The following is a 21,923-nucleotide window of genomic DNA, read 5'->3' as shown; positions in this document are numbered from 1 at the left end:
TGTGGGACTGTAGAAGTAGCTGTGGCTTTGCAGAAATTGGAGAGGTGTTGCTCTCAGTACCTGGTGAGATAATGGAGCAGTTTATATTGAGTGTCATCATGTAGCATCTACAGGATGGCCAGGGTATCAGACCTAGCCAGCAGGGGTTTAGGAGGGGTAGGTCGTGTTTGACCAGCCGGGTCTCCTTTTATGACTAGGTGACCTTCCTGGTGGATGCAGGAAAGGCTGTGGATGTTGTCTGGAAAGGCTGTGGATGTGTCTGTTTGGACTCCAGCAAGGCCTTTGACACTGTCTCCCACAGCACACTCCTGGAAAAGCTGCAGCCCAGGGCTGGGACAGGAGCACTCTGTGCTGGGTTCAGAACTTGGCTGCATGGCTGGGCCAGAGAGTGGTGCTGAGTGGTGCTGCATCCAGCTGGCAGCCAGGCACCAGGGGTGTCCCTCAGGGCTCTGTGCTGGGGCAAGCTCTGTTCAATGTTTTTATTGATGATATGGATGAGGGGATTGAGTCTTTCATTAGTAAATCTGCAGATGACACTAAGCTGGGAGCGTGTGTCCATCAGTTGGAAGGTAGGAGGGCTCTGCAGGGAGACCTGGAACAGTTGGGCTGAGTCTAACAGGATGAAGTTTAATAAATCCAGATGCTGAGTCCTGCATTTTGGCCACAATAACCCCCTGCAATGCTCTGGGCTGAGGATGGTGTGGCTGCACAGTGTCCAGGCAGAAAGGGACCTGGGTGTACTGGTTGACAACAGACTGAACATGAGCCAGCAGTGTGCCCTCGTGGCCAAGAAGGCCAATGGCTCCTGGCCTGGATCAGGAATGGTGTGGCCAGCAGGAGCAGGGAGGTCATTCTGTCCCTGTACTCAGCACTGCTGAGGCCACACCTTGAGCACTGTGTCCAGTTCTGGGCCCTCAGTTTGGGAGGACATTGAGACACTCGACTGAGTCCAGAGGAGGCAACGAAGCTGGTGAGGGGCTGGGAACACAAACCCTGTGAGGGACCACTGAGGGAGCTGGGGGTGTTCAGCCTGGAGAAAAGGAGACTCAGGGGTGACCTTATCACTCTCTAGAACTTCCTGAAGGGTGGTTGTAGTCAGGTGGGGTCGGTCTGTTTCTCCAGGCAACACTGAGGGAACCAGAGGATACAGTCTCAAGCTGCTTCAGGGAAATATAGGTTGGATATTAGGAGAAAGTTTTTCACACACAGAGTGATAAAATATTGGAATGGTCTGCCTGGGGAGGTGGTGGAGTCACCATCCCTGGATGTGTTTATAAAAAGCCTGAATGTGGCAGTCGGTGCCAGGGTTTAGTTGAGGTGTCAGGGAACAGGTTGGACTCGATGATCTTGAAGGTCTCTTCCAACCTTGTGATTCTGTGATTCTCTCTGCAGACACCACATTTGCAGCTGCACAAGGTAATGAGCAATGGTTTTTTGGAGGGGCTCTGTGGAGACAAAGTCTCCGTGACGTGCAGGTCCGTAGGAGTTCTGCCAGTGAGTGCAGTGACTCAGGGATTTCACCCACTGAGCTCCATTCGCCTCCTGCTGCGCCTCACAAAGCTGCATATTGTTTGGGACTCGTGTAAAATTGTCTTAATCAAAATTACTTTGTGCTTAGGGGGTTCCAGGAAAGATTAAGCAATTATATGGATAATGAAAATCCAAAATTAGGCTAGGATTAACAGGGAAAATATCCAAGTTTGGAAGCAAGATAAATGTCACATTTCAAGGCCTGGATTAACTGCTGTGTAAACAGGCCAGAAGGAACCTTCCTCTTGAAACAATTTATTCCTCAGTGTCCTCTGTTTCTACCACTTTCTTCTGAAATGGAAGCACTTCTTGTAAGAGAGAAAACAAAGACACTGGAGAGAAGTCAAAAGTAGTGGCTAATAACTGGTATTTTTGTTCCTTTTTGGTTTATTTACCTCTTTCTGATAAGCTAGTTAAATACAGCTTAAATGCACACTGATGACTGTGTTTAATTCCTATTATATTATTATATTGTGATGTGCAATTAGAAAGCAGCTTGTAGTAAACACTGCTTTTGGAAAACAGTTTAATTGCATCTCTGTTTGTTAGTACAAATTACTCCTATTCCCTTTTATTTCAAACACTTTGCCCTGTTTCTTAGCTTTCTTGTGGTTTTTTTAGTACACTTAGGCAGCATATAGTTAATGAAATGCTTTTGACTTTCTGTTTCTTTCTTTTTTTTACAAGCTTCAACCCTATTAGGAAGGGTTTTCTGAGTAAGTAATATCTGCTTGCTTTTGTCAGCAATTAAATTGTTTCAATTTAAATCTGTGGTCCATTTAATCCATTCAATTTAAATCTCTAAATCCATGCTCATAAATCTCAGTGTGCTGTCACAGTCCACACCTGCATGTTCCTTTTTACTGTTCCTGGGAGGGAAGTTACACTGAGGAGAATAAAAGCACATTCTGATGCAGCATTGTTATCCATTGGGCTTTTCCCTTAGTTTTTGTACTTTTAATTCCCCCACAGAACTGCAGAAGTCTCAAGAAAAAAGAAGGAAAAAAGGAAAAAGCTGAAAAGATACCTGCTGATCGGTCTGGCAACTGTTGGGGGTGGAACAGTGATTGGTGAGGCTGCCCTTGGCATTCTGGGGACAGCACCAGGGACAGAGAGGGGTCTGACTCCAAGAAAAGTATTTTCAGCCCCACAAAAATAAACACGAAAGAGTTAGCTGGAAAAGTTATTCCAGTGTAGCTTCATTAGCTGGGGGAAGTATTAAACTGAGGTTGTCACCCCTTAAAAATGTTTTCTCCTTTTTTGCTGTCATGTTATAAGAGGATCAGAACTTCAACTCTGAAGTCAGGAGTGTGAGATTAGATCAATATTTCCTGAGCAAACAGAGCACAGCTCACCCCAAATCACCACATAGTCTTCCTTTGACTTTGAAATTATTCTTCATTTATCTGAAGTCAAAGAATTTGGGCAGAGATTCAGGGCCTGGGGAGGGTCTCAGAAAGCCTCTTTATTGGACATGCACGAAGCTCTTCCAGCAGCAGTAGCAGCACTCTCCCAGCACAGAGGAATGCCTGCCTGGGGTTTTTAAGGGATAATAGTTTGGTGATATCTCTTGCTGCATGCTCAGGTCTGACAGGAGGCCTGGCTGCCCCTCTGGTTGCTGCAGGAGCTGCCACCATCATCGGGAGTGCTGGAGCAGCTGCTTTAGGATCCACTGCTGGGATTGCTGTCATGGCATCCCTTTTTGGAGCAGCAGGAGCTGGTCTTACTGGTAAGAGAGTGACCACACCATTCTCAGCCACTGGGGCACAGGATCATGTCTGCAAGCACAATTAATGACCCCACTGAGCTCTCTGCAGAGTGAGGGAAGCGATTTGAGGTGTAATCCATGAGATTTTTGTCTCAGTGCTCATTAAGGTACTGTGTAGCCCCTGGTGACCAAATAGGGAAGGAGTATTTGGTGTGTGGTTAATGAAGGAAATGAAAACTTCCTGCTTTGGGTTAGAAAGATGCTGCCATGGAGAAAGGCAGCTGTTACAGCAAAAAAAAAAAACCCTTCTGCTCGATTCCCTCAGATCACACAAGCTCAGAAAGATCGTGTTGGCTCCTTACTAAGCTATAAGTAATGCATGGGCTGACTGAGGGTTTTGGAAAGGGAAAAAACCCTCTCCAGATTACCCACTTAATTTCTTAACGAACTCCTACTGTTAGCAGAGGGTGTCCTTTCTGTGCCATCTCTGAGCTGTGTGTTTCTTCCTGGCTCTGTGTAGGATACAAAATGAAGAAACGTGTGGGAGCCATAGAAGAGTTTGAATTCCTCCCACTTACGGAAGGGAAGCAGCTCCACATTACCATAGCAATCACTGGATGGCTGTGCACTGGCAAATATGGTAAGAGCATGATGAGAAGCTGAGAGGAGCTCCAAGAGCTGTGGCTGTGTCCTACTCCAGGCTGTGTTTTTGCTCACAAAGCACCATGTCTGCCCCACATTTCCATGGCATGGTAACTGAACCACAAAAATCCTCACCATAAGACTTTGCAACTCAATCTGCAATCCCAGGCAAACAGAGGAAAAAAAAGAGGGCATTTATGTTGTTGGTGGTAGCAGGACTGGGAGCAGCCATAGCAGGATTGTTTCTGATAGGAACTGTTGCATGGTTTTGCCAGAAAAGATCTGTCTGGAAGATGATTGCCAGCACTAGTACAAAGTGTCTCTGAGACCTTATGTTTATCCACCAGGAATTAACAGAAAATAGTGTGGTTTTGCTCTCTCCATATCTGTCAGCTAATGAGGTTTATTGGCAAGAAAGTTCTGTCAAGTAAATCCTGTTAAGCACAGCACTCCAGAGGTGACTTACAGGGGAAACCTTGAAAGGTCTGTAGTGCATTGTTTTCCAATGTAGCTTGTCATATAAAATATGTCACCTGTCTGCTAATGTACTCAGCTTCAGCTGACTGAACAGCTGCCAGTTTATTGAGAAGCACCATAATTAACTCTGGATATCATTAATGCAGAAGGATGCCTCGCCCTGTCACTTGCCAGGCTGCAGCTTGCTGTCACAGGGAAGTTGTCACTTTACAGTGCTGTGCTTTGGCTTCTCTCTTCACTTGCCAGAGGTCCAAATCCTGAGAGCTGGAGGGCTCCCAGGCCCAGTTAGAGAGGCAAGTGTGTCCCTCCAGGAACATTTTGTGTCTGTTTGCCCGTAAAAGGGAGTTACAGATGACACACATTCTTCTTCCATAACTAGCAATCTGCTAGAATGTTTTAAAGAACAAAACTAGGGTTGTCATCCATTTTCCATTTTCCACAGCAGTGTCTGTCTGTGTACACACTCCTTCAAACAGAAGGACTGAGGACAGGAGTTCTATGGAATTTGCCACCTTGTGGTTTTGGAGCTGCAAGTAGTTGCAAATCAACATGTCCCCAAATAAGACAGACTATGGTGGGGATCTTGTGTCACTTTGATGAGCAGCTGCCTCAACCTGACCTGCATTGTTTGGAGAAGAAACAGTGTGGGAAGGCTTTTAATTAATTAAGATGACAGTTCTGCTCTGCCCTTCAGTATTGATCTGTCATTAGTAGCATTGCTAGAATAGTCCAGTGTCCTGCAGGTTCTGTTCTGATCCTCTGTTGGGCTCCTCTTGCCAGGAATCAGCCATTGTGTTCTCTCCCAACATGAATTCAATCTTTGCAACCTTTCCCAGGGAGCTTCACAGCCCCATGGAGCAGCATGTTGCACTCGAGTGAGCAGTACTGCCTGGCCTGGGAATCCAAGTACTTGATGGAGCTTGGCAACGCCTTGGATTCCCTGCTGAATGGTTTTGTGAACATGATGGCTCAAGAAGCCCTAAAATTCACTGTCTTGTCAGGTAAGAAACTAAATCCTGTCAGATCTGCTTGAGTGGCTCTTGTGCAGTTTCAGTGTTAAAGGAGCTTTCCTAAAGAAGGAATGTTTTGGAGGAGGCAGTGCTGGCATTGCCCAGAAGTGACCTGAGAACCTCCTCTACCACACCTGTAATTTAGCTGTGCTTTCCTGGACTGCTGAGCCACCATGTCATTGTGTCATTCTACTCAAGTTACAGCTGGAAACACCTTCCTTCACCTGGTACTGTTATTTCCCTCTATTATTACACATTTACTGCTCTACAGAAACAGCCCAACACATGGGTTGCACACATTCCCCCTGTGCCAGAACATCAGATTCTTTCTTATCTTTAGTCCAGCAAAGCATTTCTCAGCACAGCTATTAGGAAAGAAGAGCTGGAAATTACATAAGCTCCTAGGCTTAGCCTTTAATTTCAGTGAACTCTCTTGCTTTTGATGTTTTCTAAGGAACCTCTATGTGTTGCAGGGATTGTGACAGCCTTGACTTGGCCAGCATCACTCCTGACTGTTGCCAGTGTCATTGACAACCCCTGGGGAGTGTGTCTGCATCGCTCTGCTGAAGTGGGCAAGCACCTTGCACACATCCTGCTCAGCAGACAGCAGGTAACTGGCCACAGTTATCCAGGAGTAACAGCTGGAAGGGACTGGCCCAGGGAGGTGAAGTTTTATAGTCATGTTGGTTAAATGGCATCTTTCTAAGGGGACAAAAATTAATGCAACAAAAACACAGAGAGTGCTGCATGAAGGTGACCATATCTGGCTTACTGGGGAAAAGGAGGAGGTCCCAAGTGGATCAGAGAAATCCTGCTGAGATTTGTTCCATTTAAACCAAAGCTTTTTTTCAATGAGGAAGAAGAGATCCAGGTCATAAATGACCCATGGCTTAACCCTGTCACAGCACAGCCAGGCCCACTCACCTAATGGAAGTCAGAGAGCAGGAGGTGAGGATGGGTGAAAAGGAAAGGAGAATACAAAGTGTTAAAAATATTTATGTATCATTAAGAGGCACCTGCAAAACTACCTGAGAGAAAAGTGGGTGACAGCCAGTGCCCAGTGGCTCTGTGGCTTTGCCTGCAGAGAAGGGGAACGGGCTGGTACCTGACAGAAGTAACAGCTTCTCTGAAAAGGCTCAGAAGAAGACATTTCTGCCCCCCCAAAAGCCTGCCATCATTTGCTGGGCCAGAGCTGGTGTTTGCTGGCCATGTGTTTGTCTCACACCAGTCACTGCTGATCACAGAGGAGCCCAAGGGGAGCCATGGCCCCAGAGCTGTGTGTCCCAGCAAGGTGAAACAGCAAAGGTGGAACAAACTTGATTTCTCATAAAAACCCAATCCTAGAAAATTCAATAAACTTTATTTCATACTAGCCCTTTCTTTTGCTATGGGGCATTTGTTCTTGCCTGTTAAGCATTTGCTGTTGTGAAAACATACATTCCAGTATGCTGGAGAGTCTAAAACTAGTTAATGAGATGTCTGGGGTGTCAATTGCACGCCTGCTCCCTGGATATTACTAAGACCATTTTTCATTGATGTTGGGATTAGGCTCCCTTTAATCTTACAGAAAATCTTATTAGGCTGTTCAAAATAAAAGCTTAAAGCTTAAAAGCCACATCATCTTTTATAACCATTGCATGCTGCTGCTGCCACTCAGCCTGAAATCTGGAAGTGGTCAGTATTTTTGTATTACAGCTTCTTCTTCTGCGTATTGAAACATTTCTAGGAAAATTTTCTTCCTTGAATAAGGTTTTCATTTGGAAATTTCAAACCAAGGACAGCATCTGTTTTGGTTCTGTTTGAAACATCCCCTTTGTTGTAACTTCTGATCACTAGATTGTTTTCAGTTGATTTTCTGAAGATCAAAACATACAAAATGCAAATATGTAGCATTCTCCATATTGAACTGGGGATAACTTTGAGAAGACCTGATCCCTTTGAAACTGACCAAATTGCTCCACTATTTCACAAGCAGGTGCTGTGTCTCAGGCTCTCAGGGATCCCCAGCCTGATCTCTTTCCAGAGAAAACACCATTTGGTGGCATTTTTTTCCTCTCCTTCTTTCTCAGGGCCAGAGACCTGTCACACTGATTGGCTTCAGCCTGGGTGCCAGAGTCATTTACTTCTGCCTGCAGGAAATGGCTCAGGAAAAAGGTAACATTCACCTTCTAACCATTTTTTCTTTTATTTTCCTTACTCCTGGTGGAAAAATTTTTCTTCCAAGAGGAAGAATACAGCTTGGCTCTTTTAGGATAGGAATTAAACAAAAAACCCCAAGGTTTAAATGCCTTTGGAGCCAAATTCTTCTGTCATTTCCCCCAATCCAGCAGAAAAAATCCACTGTCTTCACTTGAGGGGTTTCAGTGGATCATTTTGGTCTGTGAACAACAACGTGACATTTGTGATCAGTCTGGAGCTGCCCGTGCACTGCCTGATCCCAGCAGAGGATGCTTTGCCTTTCTTGGGAGCTCTTTGCAGCTCTTGTATCTGATTCCCTGAGTCCTGCCTTCCATTTAAGTCTCTGAAATGCCACTGTCATCTGCTATTTTCATGGTAATTTTCCCCCAAAGTCAAGTATAAAACCATCTGCCAATTTATTACCCATTGTGGTTCTGTTTATTAATAGATTTCTATTTTTAATTTAGGAAAAAAAAGAGTAAAATCATTATGATCAGTTGATGAAAATTGTATCTTGGAGTTGAGTCAGCAGGGAGTGTGTGCAGCCTGCCTTCCCCCCATGTAGCAATTTAACTCATTAACCACTTACTTCACAGTAAATCATAACTAGGGAATTTTATAAAGGAAAATGTCCAGTAAAGTCCAAGAAGGTGGGAACGGAGTCAAGTGAGGATGGAGAAGGTCAGGATTGACAGCTGTGTGCCAGAACTTCACTTCTGATTTAAGATAAAAGTCTTCAAATACAGGAATTCTGTTCTCAAAATAAATATAATCAAATCCAGAATAATCCTTATGGAGTTACACTGGAGCCAGAACCGAGATCCTAATCTGGCCCTAGATCTACACATTTTGTGTCCTGAGAGTGCCAAGGGCTGAGGTATTTCCAGGTTTTTATTTCAGTCTGCAGGCTCTGGAATGGCACGAGCCCATAGCTTAGGGAGGAAATCCTTAGGGGTCTGGAAGGTTGGCTGCCACTGCAGAGAAATCCAAGCACTGTGGTGATGTATCTGAACAGCTCCCACCATACACTGGTTTTTCAGTTCCTTAATTGAATTCTGAAAGCTGAGCTGTTTGTGAGATGAAAAGCAGCATGTTTAGCACAGATTGCCAAGGCACTCTCACAGGCACATTCCAGAGCAAGCCACAGAAGGAGCAGAGCTGGGACCTGGGACAGCTGAGACTGATTTGGGTTTGGACTTGGATGTCTCACACAAAAGGAACATACGGCCTCGTCATGCAGGGCTCTGCATCCAGATGGCACTGGCATTTCTGAGGACAAAGAGCTAATGATGGATTGGCCAGTGAAACACCATGGCAGGAACACAGATTCTGTTCAAATGCTTCTCTGCAAAGCAGTGGAACAACCTTTGGATACTTCATCACGGAGCACTTCGGGAGCCAGAGCTCAGCAGGTTTCCAGAAAATGCCATTATGGCAGGAGCTGGAGTCAATGAGCCATCAGAGACACGTTACTGCGTGGGAGGATCATTGCTCTGATTTCTTCATCGTGATTCCCATGCCTTTTAGTAAATACTTAGCAATTAGCAAACTAATGCAAATTGATAATAGCTGTTACCACCAGAGACCAAACCTTGAAACCCAGCTGTGTGTGACAGGGGTGAGGTGTCACGCACTGTTTGGTACTGATCACAGCTCATGTGACCAGTATCCCACTGGGGTGTGATCCCTGCTGTGCTCAGTCCTGGGAATACTGCTGCCAGCTCTGCCCTGGAACATCTGTACACAGCCAGAGCTGAATTCCAGTGCTGTTCTCCCTCCAGTCAGGACTGATGTGCTGAGGTGCTTTCCCTTTCCCTGTGAGTTGCATCCCTAGGGCACAGCAAAGCCCAGCTCCCAGGATTGGTTATGGTCTCTGGGACAGCTTCTTTCTTCCACACCTTTTCTGGAGAAATCATCTTAATCAGGTTTGAATTTTGGCCTCTCATTCTCACTCTGTTCTCACCTGTTTGGACTTGAATGGAAATTTTCCTTTATAAAACTCTTTATTCATTAGCCACTCTCTATGAGGGTAAAAGGTTAATTAAGTAATTTTTTTTCACTGCTTTTACAGACTTTATTGTTCTTCATCATCTAAAAGATTTACAAACTGTGAAATAGATTTCATTTATCTTGAGCCTCAGCTGCTCTGCAGGCCAGTGATCTGTTCCCAGTTTTCTATCCTGTCAACATTCAAAGAAAATTAACATTTTTCAGCCAAGGCTAAACATTTTTTTTTGTTCTGAGCGAGCAATAAGCTGGACAAAGGACTGGAGAAACAAAAGCTTCCAACACCTTGGCCAAATATTCAGGATCCTGATGAATTAGCTGCTTGTTTATTCACTTGGCTCACACCACGGACATGGAATTTAGAACCTTGGTTGGGACAAGCTTCCCGCAAGACTCTGTGCTTCCTTTTCATTGCCCATAATTATGGGAACAGGGCTTTATTGCTCACAGATTACACTCACAAAATTGAATTGCTCTTTGCTCTTTTTGATTGGTGCAAAAATTGCTCTGCAATAAGAAGTAATTCCAGGAGAGTTCATTTGGATTTGTCAGGCATGGGATTTACACGGCAAAGAAGGATGCAGGCACTGCAGGCAGCTCCAATCCTTTACTGCCATCAGGGAAAGGAAGCTAAGTGATTTACATTTGAAAAGTGCCCAGGCAGAACCTCTCCCTCAAATGTTGGGTTTAGCTCAGGTCTATGGAGCCTGGTCTCCCACAGGTGCTGAGTATGGATTAGGAATGTTCTGCTCATGAGTCTTCCATTTAACTGCTGCGGCATCAGAGGCTTCATCTCTCTTTACAAAGATTTATGGAAGATACTGATATATTGTTCAGGAGTTTAGGAAAGTAGCAGGGCTGCCCAATATTTCTCATTCCATCATTATTCCTCCTGAAATAGCCCAGCTGCTTCCTCTGGTAAGTGAGGAAGATTTATTATGCTTAAAAGTTAACAATGCTGTGCAGCAAATCAGGCCCTGGGCATTCATGTTACAGCAGAAGGAAATCAAAGCAGTTTGATGGATCTTCACTGGGTATTGGCAAGTGCCTCCATTGTTGCTACTTCCAAATCAATACTAACAATTTGGGATTTCCCCTTGCATGTTCAGGTCATGTTCTTCATAGAATCAGCTATGGGAAGAGCTCCTCATGCTTCATGTATGACAACGTTTGCTCACTCTGTGGGATCTCTGACCCCTTCACCTGTTTCAAAGCTCTGTGCAAACCCACATCAGTGAGTCTGCAGAAAGATCTTTCCAGGGATTTCCAGACCTTTCCAGAGGTTTGCTGCTTGAACAGCACCTTTGTGGGCAGAGGCCAGGCCACTTCTCCTTCCCAGTGCTTGGTCCTTTGCCCTGTCTGAGGATCTCAGTTTTTCACATTTACTAACTCCAGGTGAATTGTGGACACTTAAGATATATGCAAAGTTTTATTTATGATCCTCCTTTCCATTGTTTCTATCTTTCAATCAAATTGATTTTCACCTAAATTATTATTTTTTTGCACATCTGAACACACTTCACATAAGAATATTTTCTGATCCATCTTCTAAATCTGAACTGTTCTGCTTTCACCTCGACAGACTCACAGGGGATCATTGAAGACGTTGTCTTACTGGGAGCTCCGGTGGAAGGAGAAGCCAAGCACTGGAGAGCTCTCACCAGAGTGGTGTCAGGCAGGATCATAAATGGCTTCTGCAGGTCAGTGTGAGCTCAGTGCCCAGCCTTGTTAGCCTGGAAATGGTTTGGGGCATTATCCCTTTCAAGCATTTTATGAGTGCTGGTGAGGACATTGATTGAGCAGTGCCAGAGCCTCATCCCTCCAGGCCTCTGCCTCAGATCCATTTGAGATGGCAGCTTCAGGAGGCACCTGGAGCTGTTGGACAGAGCTCTTGGCTCTTTGTGCCACTGGAAACCTGTGTTCATAGAGAGTTCTACCACTCACAGCCTAAAGTGCCTGGGTTTGTGTGTGTAATCTGATGTATTCTGAAGGCCCTTTAAATCTCAGCTTTGTGTGAAGGACTGTAAATACAGCAGTTAAGTTTGCTGACTTAAAGAATGGGAATTAGAATCTATAAAACCTTTAAGATGCAGTTCACTTGTGGCTGCTTATGGGGAAAAATATGTGAAAATCACAATGGAAGGGAAGGAGCTCAAGCAAATTGAAGGGGTTTATATCTGGAGTGGGTTTCTGGTCAAGATAGTCCACATGAACTTGCAAAGGAAGAATAACTGGAATAGCTGTAGCAAATTTAGTAAGGATATGAAAGAATACAAAGATTGCCTTCAAAACAAATACCAGCCCTTTAAAACCACATTGAAAAACATTTTGGAAATAAAAGCAGACAACTGTTGTGCAGAGTTATGGGAGCTGCTGGGTGAGAAGAGGGAGGTTCAGAGGCCTGAAACAGCTGAAGCAATCTCAGAAAAGCTATTAAGTAGTCTAGTGACAGCTTCAAACCTAATGACTGTGTCTTGGAAGATAATTGTGGCAGGAACACTGCTTACCAGCACAATTAGATAAGGGGAAATTAAAACCAAGGAATAAGCAGGGAAGACTAGGAACATGGTGAAATAAATTGAGAAATAACCAGGCAAGAAAATTAGCAAAGAATCTTCAAGTCAAGACAGTTTACAAAGCCATGAGCCCTTGGGTCAAGGGCAGGTGAAAATGCTGCTGGTGTTTTCCATGCATGCATCCGCATGGATGCCTACACACATACATAGAAGGTGGGGAAGTGCTGTGTTACTGTGATTCTAACAGAGTGTTTTAACTTAGAAAGAATAATTAAATAAGTTAATTAAAAGTATTCAAGGTTAAAACAACAAATTATCAGTCCTATCTCTCAGCTAGGTGGGGAATTGTTGCTTTTGTCCTCTTTGGATCCCAGAATTTTTAGGGATGCCAGATGTAAACACCACTTGCAGTGTTTCTTCCTGTACCATAAGGAAAAGCTGCTTGCCTGGGAGTGCTCTGAGTTCCTCCAAGAAACCACAAATCATAGAAATCATTGCATATAACTGAGTTTACCCAGAAAATATTGTTCCTGTCTGTGTTCTACAGAAAGAAATTTCACTGTATCACTGCTCAATGTATCCATTTCCTGTAACACACACACAGACAGAGACACAAAAAAGATTTGTTACAGTTTCCAAGCCTGCCTGTGCTCTTGGAATAAAATACAGTGTGTGTGTGTCCAGAGGGTTATTCAGGCAACATGAGGGGCAGCTAGAGGAGGGAATTGAGAGATTTGGGGAATTTCTGTGAGGATTGAGGTAGAGAGAAAGATTATACAAACATTTTGTGGTAAGGCGTCACCTGATTCTGATTTCTCTGGTCTATTGCTTGCACAAAGGGTGGCCTCATTCTGTCACTTCAGGAGTAACTCTCTTTAGGTTGGATGAATTACACTGAGTAGAATTCCTGTGAGATCAGATTTGAGCCCAGTTGTTGAGCTTCAGTCCTTGTTCTCCTTCGGCTTTGGAATGAAGGGACAGGGCAAGTAAGAGCCCTGTCAGCTCTTGGAGCTGTCCCCTCCCACTTAAACAGCAGGGCTGCGAATTCCCAGTGGGAAACCTCACCCAAATCAGTTGGACTGGCTCAGCTTTTGAAAGAACCAACACCTGAGCAGTGTGAATGTGTTGTAAAGGTTTTGCAGGGCTCTGCATAGAACTCCTAGTGTGGATTATTTGGGAGTAGCCAGGAATGGGCACCTTTGCCAGGAGCATTTCACCTGCTGCCATCACAGAGCACAAATCTCACTCATGTCCCACTTAAATCTGCTCTGTAGACTACAGTGGCATTTTGGTACCCAGATTTTATGCTGTTGCTCAGCTCAGAAGAGTTTTGTATTTCCTTCTCTCCTCATGCTACAGTCTACCCTGAAACTGTCACAGTGACTTATGGCACTGCTTTAGAGTGGGAACAAACCCTTCCTAGCTCTGTCACTGAAGCCATGTATTTCTACCTATAAATCAGGAGCACTCCCAAGAGCTTCACAGTCAATATTTATGTCACAACATCAGTGTTGTAGGTCTCATCACTTTTACAGCTTTATGGCCTGGAGAACATACCAGTACATTAAAAAGATGAAATATGCCAATGTGCAAACTCTGAGCAAACACAGAAATAAACAGAAGGGTCAGATTTTTAAACTCCCTGCAGGTAAAGACACGACAGCCGTGGATCAGGATTCAGTTGAGACTTGCACCCCTGTTTCCCAGGAACCTGCCCTGAATCCAGCAAGTCATTCCTGGTGTGATTGCTACATCACACAGACCTGCAGCAGGTCTTGGTCCAGACATCACTGTGCTTCCCAGCACTTCCACTTCCTCATGGTCTGAGTAGTAACACACTGGAAGTGTTCCAGGTCAGGGTGGACAGGGCTTGGAGCAACCTGATCTAGTGGAAGGGGCCCCCGCCCATGGGGGGGGGGGGAACAGGATAAGCTTTAAGGTCCCTTCCAACTCAAACTGTTCTGGAATTCTTTGATTCCACATGGCATTGGTTGGGCAACAAGATTATTCCCACTCTTCTCTGCTTCCAGGGGGGACTGGCTGCTGAGCTTTGTTTACAGAACCTCCTCTGTCCAGCTCAACGTCGCAGGCCTCCAGCCAGTCGACCTGGATGACAGGAGGATGGTGAACATGGACCTTTCCTCTGTGGTAAGTTCTCATATTCTCATTTTTTCTCCATCATTCTTTGCCTGCAGCACTGTAACCCCACACTGACTGCACTGGGGAAGCTGGGGACTGAAGAGAGCCCCTCTAGGTATGTTGTCCCTCTTTACTGTCTTGGAGAGAACTGTTATCCCCACTTCCCTCTGGATTTTGTTGGCCCAGCTAGTGCTCAACACTGACCAAAACAATGAAAATCTACCTCTCCTCTTGGATATGTTTGGGGTTTTTTGGTTCTGACATATCTCATAGTGGAGATAGAAAATTCTGTCACTCCTCAAGAAAGGCTTTGCTATCAGAGAACCATGGAATGGTTTGGGTTGGAAAGAGCTGAGTGCCAAGCCCTGTGAGTGTGGATCCTGGGGAGGTGGGATCAGCGCCTGGAAAACGTGGATCTCAAACACGCACCCGGCAAGCCACTATCTTATCTTGGTGGAGCCTCCACAGTGCTCAGGTTCAGGCAGGGACAGGCTCCTGGCCCTTGTACCTTGGTCCCCAGGGCTGCAGGAGCCGGAACTGCTTTGGAATTACAGAAGCTCTGTGATAGCAATGATTGGTTTGCCAGGTCCTGCTGCCTTTTCACAGTGTGTCTCCAGGAAACAGGGAGAGATTCACTGGTATATCTGGGAAACATTTAGGTGCCTCAAAGCTGTCTGGTGTCATTACTGATAAGCCACTGTTAGAACATCTGGCAATATATCTAAGCAATATTCTACTCAATTATCTTAAACTCGTCACCACGTTGTTGTCTCTTCCACAGAAGAAGTGACCTCTTCCACAGAAAACTAGGCAGATCTTATCTTGTGTATCCATATCCACAGAAATCTTGGGCATGCCATTGTGTTTTTTCCATATCTTAATGTTTTAATTTATTGTTTCCTCTTTGCAACCTGGAGGATGCCCAACACAAAGCTTGGGATACTTCCATGGTTGGCTCTTCTTCCCAAGTGTCCCCACAAGCTGGCAGGGACCATCAGTGCTGCTCTGGAGCTACAGGCACTTTGAAGAGCTTTTAGATTTTTTGGAGCACCAGCTTGCTAAGCCTATAAATACCCAACTGTTCTCAACTCTTTTCATTCATGATAACTGAGCTCTGCACAGCCCTTGGCAGCACATGCAGGGCTTGGTGCTGAGCAGAAAGAACAGACCCTTGGAGGAACAAAACAGGGGCTTCCCAGGAGGAGGGGGTTTAGTGGAGGCTGTTAAACATGGCCCATGCATCCTTGCATCTCTCTGGGTTGTCAGCATTTCCACACTCCCACATCCATTTTCTCACCCTCCCAGAGCTGCCAGTACTCATTTGCTCTCTGACATCTGTTGCTGGCATGAAAGTCCCCAAGATGCCAAGTGGTAGCACGGGGGTGACATTTCCTGTCAGTCAGTCCATGTCACCCCTCTCTTTTTGAGTTCTCTAGAGAGACCCTCCTTCTCATGACCCTCTCCCTCCTGAAGCATGAAAACCCCTGGAGCCCTGCACGCTTTATCCTGCCTGGATCACAGCAGCTTCTCCACTCTCCTCAGAGGAGCAGGATTTACATTTCACTGAATGAATAAGGTTTGCAGAGTTGCTCTCTGCTCATCTCCCAGGGCTGTGTGTCTGCATCCTGGCTGCCTGCTGCCAGCAGTCAGTCCCAGTGCTGCTCTCCTTCAGAAGGAATTGACACTTCCTTCATCTCACTGCAAAGCTCTGGGGAGGAAAAATGTATGTTAAGTAGGTGTCATTGCCTTGATCCATTTTCCAGACCATGGGAAGAAATACAGTGCATTCTGCTGAACGTTTTAGAAATAAAAGGAACAAAAATGGGGAAGGAAGTATCCAGGGGCAATATTTTTTAAAGTGGCAAGAAAGCAAAGATGGATTTTGCTGCAAGTACAGTGCAGTAGCATAACAAAAAAATACAAAGTGATATTTAAAGATATAGAGAGACAGGTGTTTTCTTTATGGGTACCAGGTCCACCCCTGCAGCTGCCCTTGTTGGAGGTCCCTGTGAGTGTCCTCCCAGGAGAAAGACAAGCTGTGAAAGAACAATAAAGTATAGCTGATGCAAAGGTGCTCAGCATGAAAATATTACGAAGGCACCATCAGTATTTTTGGCATCTCCTGGTCCATCCATAATGAAAACTGGTCTGTATCCAAACAGCTTGGTTCTCTTTGCTGTAGCACCAGAATCCTCAAAAGAGTGGAGGATTAGGAGCCCTCAGTATAAACAGCAATTCACCCCCAAGGCCTCCATCTCATGTCTCTCTTGATTAGTGTGATTTTATCTGACTGTCAGTAAAAAAGCAGAGAGAAAAATATCCTCCCACTCAGCAAATGCAGTTATAAAATCCTTCCTCATGGTTACAAAGGGGCTGATTTATTCTGTGGATTTATTTGACAGCACCTGTTAGAGACCAAGGAAGTTGTGGAGCTGCAGGGGATTATCCTGATTGCTGTTTGTTCCCAGAGGAGTTTGTTCAGTGCAATCTGAATTAATATTTGAATATTGCAGAACTGCTCAAGGAGCATCTTCAGGGAGGCTCAGGAGTCAGCAACAAGTCAGGAATGGGCAGTTTCACAGCAGCAGCAGTTAGGGATGAACTTGCAGGTTTAGAGGCCGTGAGAATGCATGGCTGGAAGCCCAGGGGGGAGCAGGGATGGATCTTAAAATTGTGGAATTGGTGAGGGGGGAAAAGTTCTCAAGAGACCCTTGAGGCCAGTTGTTCCCCCAGCACTGCCAAGGCCACCACTAACCCATGTCCCCAAGTGCTACATCCACACAGCTTTTAAACCCCTCCAAGGAAGGGAATGCCATCCTTGCCCTGTGCCAGGGCTGAACAGCCCTTTCCATGGAGAAATGTTCCCTAAGATCCAATCTAAATGTCCTCTGGCACAGGCTGAGGCCGTTCCCTCTTGTCCTCTCACTTGTCATCTGGGAGAAGAGACCAGTCCCCCGCCTGGATCCACCCTCCTGTCAGCTCTCAGAAAAGGGACCAAAATTCCCATTATGAGGGAAGACAGCTTCAAGGCAGTCAGGTACATCAATACCACAAGCAGATGGAAAGTCTGAATTTTGTGAAATCCAATTGATTTGGCACTTCTGTGAGTCAGGCTTTTTTTCTCCAAACACATTAAATTGTGGCTTTTCCCACTGTATTCCCAAGACTTGCAGCAAAGAATTAATTGTGGTTACAAAATGTGGATTAATTAAGAACCCTGGGGAGTTGGAAAGGCAAAAAAAGGTTGCCAGTATGTCATTGCTCCTTTGTTTCATTTGTTCTCAGTGAGCAGTGCCACTTCCCCATGGGCAGGATCAGAGGAACAAGAGCTTGGAGCAGAATTTGGCTTCAGGAGAAGCCCCTCTCCCCTCAGGGCAACATCCAGGGCCTGTGGAAACAATTGCATCTGTCTGTTGGGCTGTGAGGTCACAGGGATGGCTTCCACAGCCCTGGAATCATCAGTGGCTCCATCTCCTGTGCTCCTCGTTGCTGTTGATTTGGGAGCTCCAAGAATCCCACATTAAATACATATTCAATATGTTTTCTCCCTTTGGGACACAAGCAGAGAGTGCTGGCAGTGTCACTGTGTTAGAACAGAGGAAGAAACCGAAAAAGCTTTTCCAAAAGAAAAGTGCAAAGGAGGCCATTAATAACTTACAGTTTGTTTTTGCTTTGTGGCTGACAAACCTCAAAGGCTGATGTCCCTCCTCACTCCAGCACACACACACTGCTCGAGCTGGATGTGCTTTGTGGGAGCCTGGGGATGCTCAGCTGCTTCTAAGGCAGGGAGAACCATTTTACAGGACTCATATTTCATAAGGCTGGTGCCCAAATTAATTCCCACAACTGGGAGCAAGCAGAGAGCCACAATTTCCTGCAGATCTACAGGAGGGATTTTCCCATTCGCCCTTGGTGCCTTGAACACGTGTGTATCCTTCCACAGGGGATTCCCACATCATCTGTGGAGTGTGTAGAGTGTTCACAGCCCCCAGCTACCCTGGGCAGGGCTGAATTCCTGGGACTGCAGCTTCTCCTTCAGCTCCAGAAGAGCTGAGGGGACCAGTGCCCCATTTGAGTGACTCACAGGTGGTCTGTATTTCCATCAAACCCAGTCCAACCGAGGAAATTCACTGTTCCTTTGCAGAGCCAGCAAAGTTGTGATGCCAGCACATCTTTCTCCCGTGGAACATAACAACTGGCATCACAAATCGCCTTTGACAGATCTTCTATTCCCCCTTAGAGCCCTTTGCATGTGGAAGTGGGACAGTTCCTGCAAGTGCAGGTGCTGCACCCCCTGTTCTTTCCTGGTTTGCAGTGGGCAGGTCTGTAGCTGTTGGCTTTGCAGGCAGCTTTCCCCATCCCAGCCCTTTGTGGAGCAAAGCAAAGGAGTTTTCCCAAAGTACTGTTCAGCTGGAATCTTCAGGAATGGCCACACAGAGCCCAGACAGGTGAATTAAGGATAGAAAATTCAGCTTTTAATTTCCTGTCTTCTGCTGGAACATGAACATTGATTCTGTGTTATTTCTCTGCTCCCTTTGAGCTCCCATTCTGACCTTCTCAGCTAACATGGAAACAAATCCCAGTGCAGCAGCCAATTAGAAGTGTTAATCAGGGGGAAGGCTGACTTTGCTGACACCTTGTGCACATCATGTGTTTGAGATGCTGCAATTAGAGCAGCTGAATTATTGATAGGAGCTGAATGTCACTGAAATACCACAAAGTGTCACTGCCCTGGTGACACTGAGGGAAAGGGAGGGTTTAAACCTACTTCACATCCCCATGAGGTGGATTTATAGGATATCACATTGCTGAGGAGAGACATGGCACTGCTCCACAGCTCTTGGAATTTTCCAAATGCCCAAGACTTCTTGCCCAGACGCATTATTGCCATCAGCTTATGAGGGATGAGTCAGAACAGGTCATTGTCCCCAAAATCAGCAAAAATTCCTTTAGTTAATCTCAGGTGACCTTGTTTTGTGGAGTTGGGCTGAGAACCTGGTTTGAAAGCAGCAGAGGTGGTGATGTTTGAGCTGCCAAATCTTGTGTATTCCTGGAGCAAGATGGGGAGAGGAAGGGTGACAGCCCCTTTGGGTGTTGCAGGAGTTGCTCTGCTTCAGGCTGGTCCTGATGCATCCCTCTGGTTATGGACACCAAACCTCATCTCATGTTCTTGTGTGGAATCCTGAAGAATTTTCCATAATCCTGGTGTGATCAATATGTCCAGTATTTTGGGTCACTAGTGGCCTGCTGTGGTTTCTAGTGGCAGACACGTGGATCCCCAAAGCTCTTTTTAGGATCACTCAAATTCAGTGTATCAATCCAGTCTTTATTTTTGGGATCTCTTGTCCTCCATGGCCCAAGATATTATGTCCAAATTATTTCCCAGTGATAATTATATGTTTATACTGGGTTTATACTGGGTCTTTTAAAACACTCTTTAAACCATTGAATTTAAATAATTTCCACTTGGATTGGCACCAAAAAATGAGTATTTAATTGTAGCTACCTTATAAATGAGTGGCAGTTGTTGGGAAAAGCATCAACAAAAAATAGTCAACAGCAGCTCCACAAACAGCTGAAAAATCAATGGAAGAGCTGTTTCCTTCAGGGGGGTGGCTTGGAGTGCATTTCTGGCAACAGAGGGACATTTCTGAAGGCACATTTCCCTTAAAATTCTTTCAAGGACTCTTTTACTAATTCAGAATATTAATTCCCACTTTTGTGCTGCCTGTTGTCACTAATGTACAGCTGCTCTCCATTTGTTCCTTAGACCTTCAGAACTTGATTCCTCCATTTGCTTCCTGGGTTTTCTTGTTCTATTCTGTATTTTACTCTTCTCCATCTTCCTCTTGGAATTGCTGAAAGTAAATTGAGCATAAAGCTGGCAGAGATTTTCAGCAATGGATGAATCCAGCAAAAGGCAGTGATTACTCAGAATTTTCAACATTGATCACAAAACATATCAAAGTTTGATGGAAAAAACTCTTGGAAAAAACTCTTGCCTTGGTGTAGAATTGCCTGAGGGTGTCTGAGGGGAACATCCCTCAATTACCACCCCAGAAGTGACAATGATCAATCTGTTGTGGCTGAAAGATGATTGCAGGCAAAAATTACAGTCTGGCTCAAAAAATATCACTGCAATGAAAGGAGAACTTTTACCAGTCAAGTGAGTTTTGAAATGAGAAGAAAAATAAGAATTGAGTGACTTATTCTGTCCACAAGGACTGTGATTGTGCAATGGGATGATGTGAAAGCAAAGCCTCTGAGCCTCAGCAGAATAATTCTTTATTCCCTCAATTTGGCAGAGCAGAAATAGAAACAATTAAGAGGAATAATGCAAATGGAATTGTCAGGATTTCCAAAATAAATTCAGCTCTACCAATTTTTCCTCAAATATATTTTTGATTGGTTTCTCAAGGACTGCTGGTGCCCAGGATGCACCATTGCTGCAGGTGCCAAATTCAATTGGTGAATTGAATCAATTTTTTAATAAATCCATTTAAATTGTAGCTTCTGAATTATTGGATGTATTCACTGTCCTCACTTTGACATTGTTTCCTGAGGATCCAACAGAAGAATTTTATTCCTATTCTAGCTTCATTCAGCACAGCCTGTGTCAAGGTGTGTTAAATGGTTTCTGTTTCCTGCTGTCTCTGGATTTTCCAGCTCCTCTGCCCAGGCAGCATCAGGGCTTTGCCATGAGCTGTCAGAAAACTGTGGGGAAAGCAGGACATTTTCTGCCAGGCTGAGAATGGGGATTGTTCAGCCTGGAGAAGAGAAGGCTCCAGGGAGAACTCAGGGCCCTTTCCAAGGCCTAAAGGGGCTCCAGGAGAGCTGGAGAGGGACTGGGGACAAGGGATGGAGGGACAGGACACAGGTAATGGCTTCTACTACCAGAGGGCAGGGATGGATGGGATATTGGGAAGGAATTCCTGGCTGTGAGGGTGGGCAGGCCCTGGCACAGGGTGCCCAGAGCAGCTGTGGCTGCCCCTGGATCCCTGGCAGTGCCCAAGGCCAGGCTGGGCAGGGCTGGGAGCACCCTGGGACAGTGGAAGTTGTCCCTGCCCATGGCAGGGATGGAATTGGGGGATCTTCAAGGTCCCTTCCAGCCCAAACCACTCTGGGATTCTGTGGATGCCCTCTGTCCTGCAGGAATGTAGCCAGAGTCACAATTAAGGCTTTCAGTGACACGTGGGAATCTCTGTGACCAGAGGAGCCTGCCAGCTTGGCACAGCTGACTGGAGTTTGAGGGATAGCCTAGCAGAGCTTGGGAGCCCTGCAATCCATCAGCCTGTGCCACCATTCGGGCTGTGTGGGTTCTGAGGCAGCAAACAGAACTGAGGAGTTTTTGAAAAGCAGCAGGGACATCTGAGCTTCTTCTGCACCAACAGCTCCCAGACCTGGCAGCTCAGTTCAGAGCAGGGCTGGACTCCAGTGCTTGTCCTGGCCATCACCTTCACTGTAGCTTTGGGAAAGGGAGAGCAAAAAATAACAATACCTGAGGGGCTGAGCTGGCTCTGCCCTTTGGTTTCACTCTGAGTGTGACACCCAGGGCAGGTGAGGGCTCCTGGGAGGTGAGCTGTGATTATCCACTGAGCTCCAGAACCTTCAGCTCACTCCAGGAACTCCTTCAGCCCCCATAAAATGCCATTTGCTATGAAAACAGACAGTATTAGCCAAAAGGGAATCCTGAAGGATCCCCTCCAAGGTTGTTGC

The 21,923-nt window shown here is 45.5% G+C and overlaps 1 protein-coding gene across 1 annotated transcript in view; it reads left to right on the top strand.

The window, feature by feature from the left end:
* Nucleotides 1-21,923, top strand: part of TMCO4 (transmembrane and coiled-coil domains 4) — a 35,326-nt gene that overhangs the window by 9,157 nt on the left and 4,246 nt on the right. The window contains exons 5-12 of the mRNA XM_031062921.1: nucleotides 2,503-2,600; nucleotides 3,116-3,259; nucleotides 3,759-3,878; nucleotides 5,194-5,358; nucleotides 5,841-5,977; nucleotides 7,437-7,521; nucleotides 11,135-11,252; nucleotides 14,099-14,216. Of these exons, the coding sequence (XP_030918781.1) occupies nucleotides 2,503-2,600; nucleotides 3,116-3,259; nucleotides 3,759-3,878; nucleotides 5,194-5,358; nucleotides 5,841-5,977; nucleotides 7,437-7,521; nucleotides 11,135-11,252; nucleotides 14,099-14,216 (985 nt within the window). The remainder of the gene's footprint in view (nucleotides 1-2,502; nucleotides 2,601-3,115; nucleotides 3,260-3,758; nucleotides 3,879-5,193; nucleotides 5,359-5,840; nucleotides 5,978-7,436; nucleotides 7,522-11,134; nucleotides 11,253-14,098; nucleotides 14,217-21,923) is intronic.

The sequence above is a fragment of the Geospiza fortis genome, unplaced genomic scaffold, assembly GCF_000277835.1.
Source record: "Geospiza fortis unplaced genomic scaffold, GeoFor_1.0 scaffold353, whole genome shotgun sequence".
In the NCBI taxonomy this organism is placed as follows: Eukaryota; Metazoa; Chordata; class Aves; order Passeriformes; family Thraupidae; genus Geospiza; species Geospiza fortis.
The sequence above is the reverse complement of the archived record's forward strand: the minus strand, read 5'-3'. Positions and strand labels throughout refer to the sequence as shown.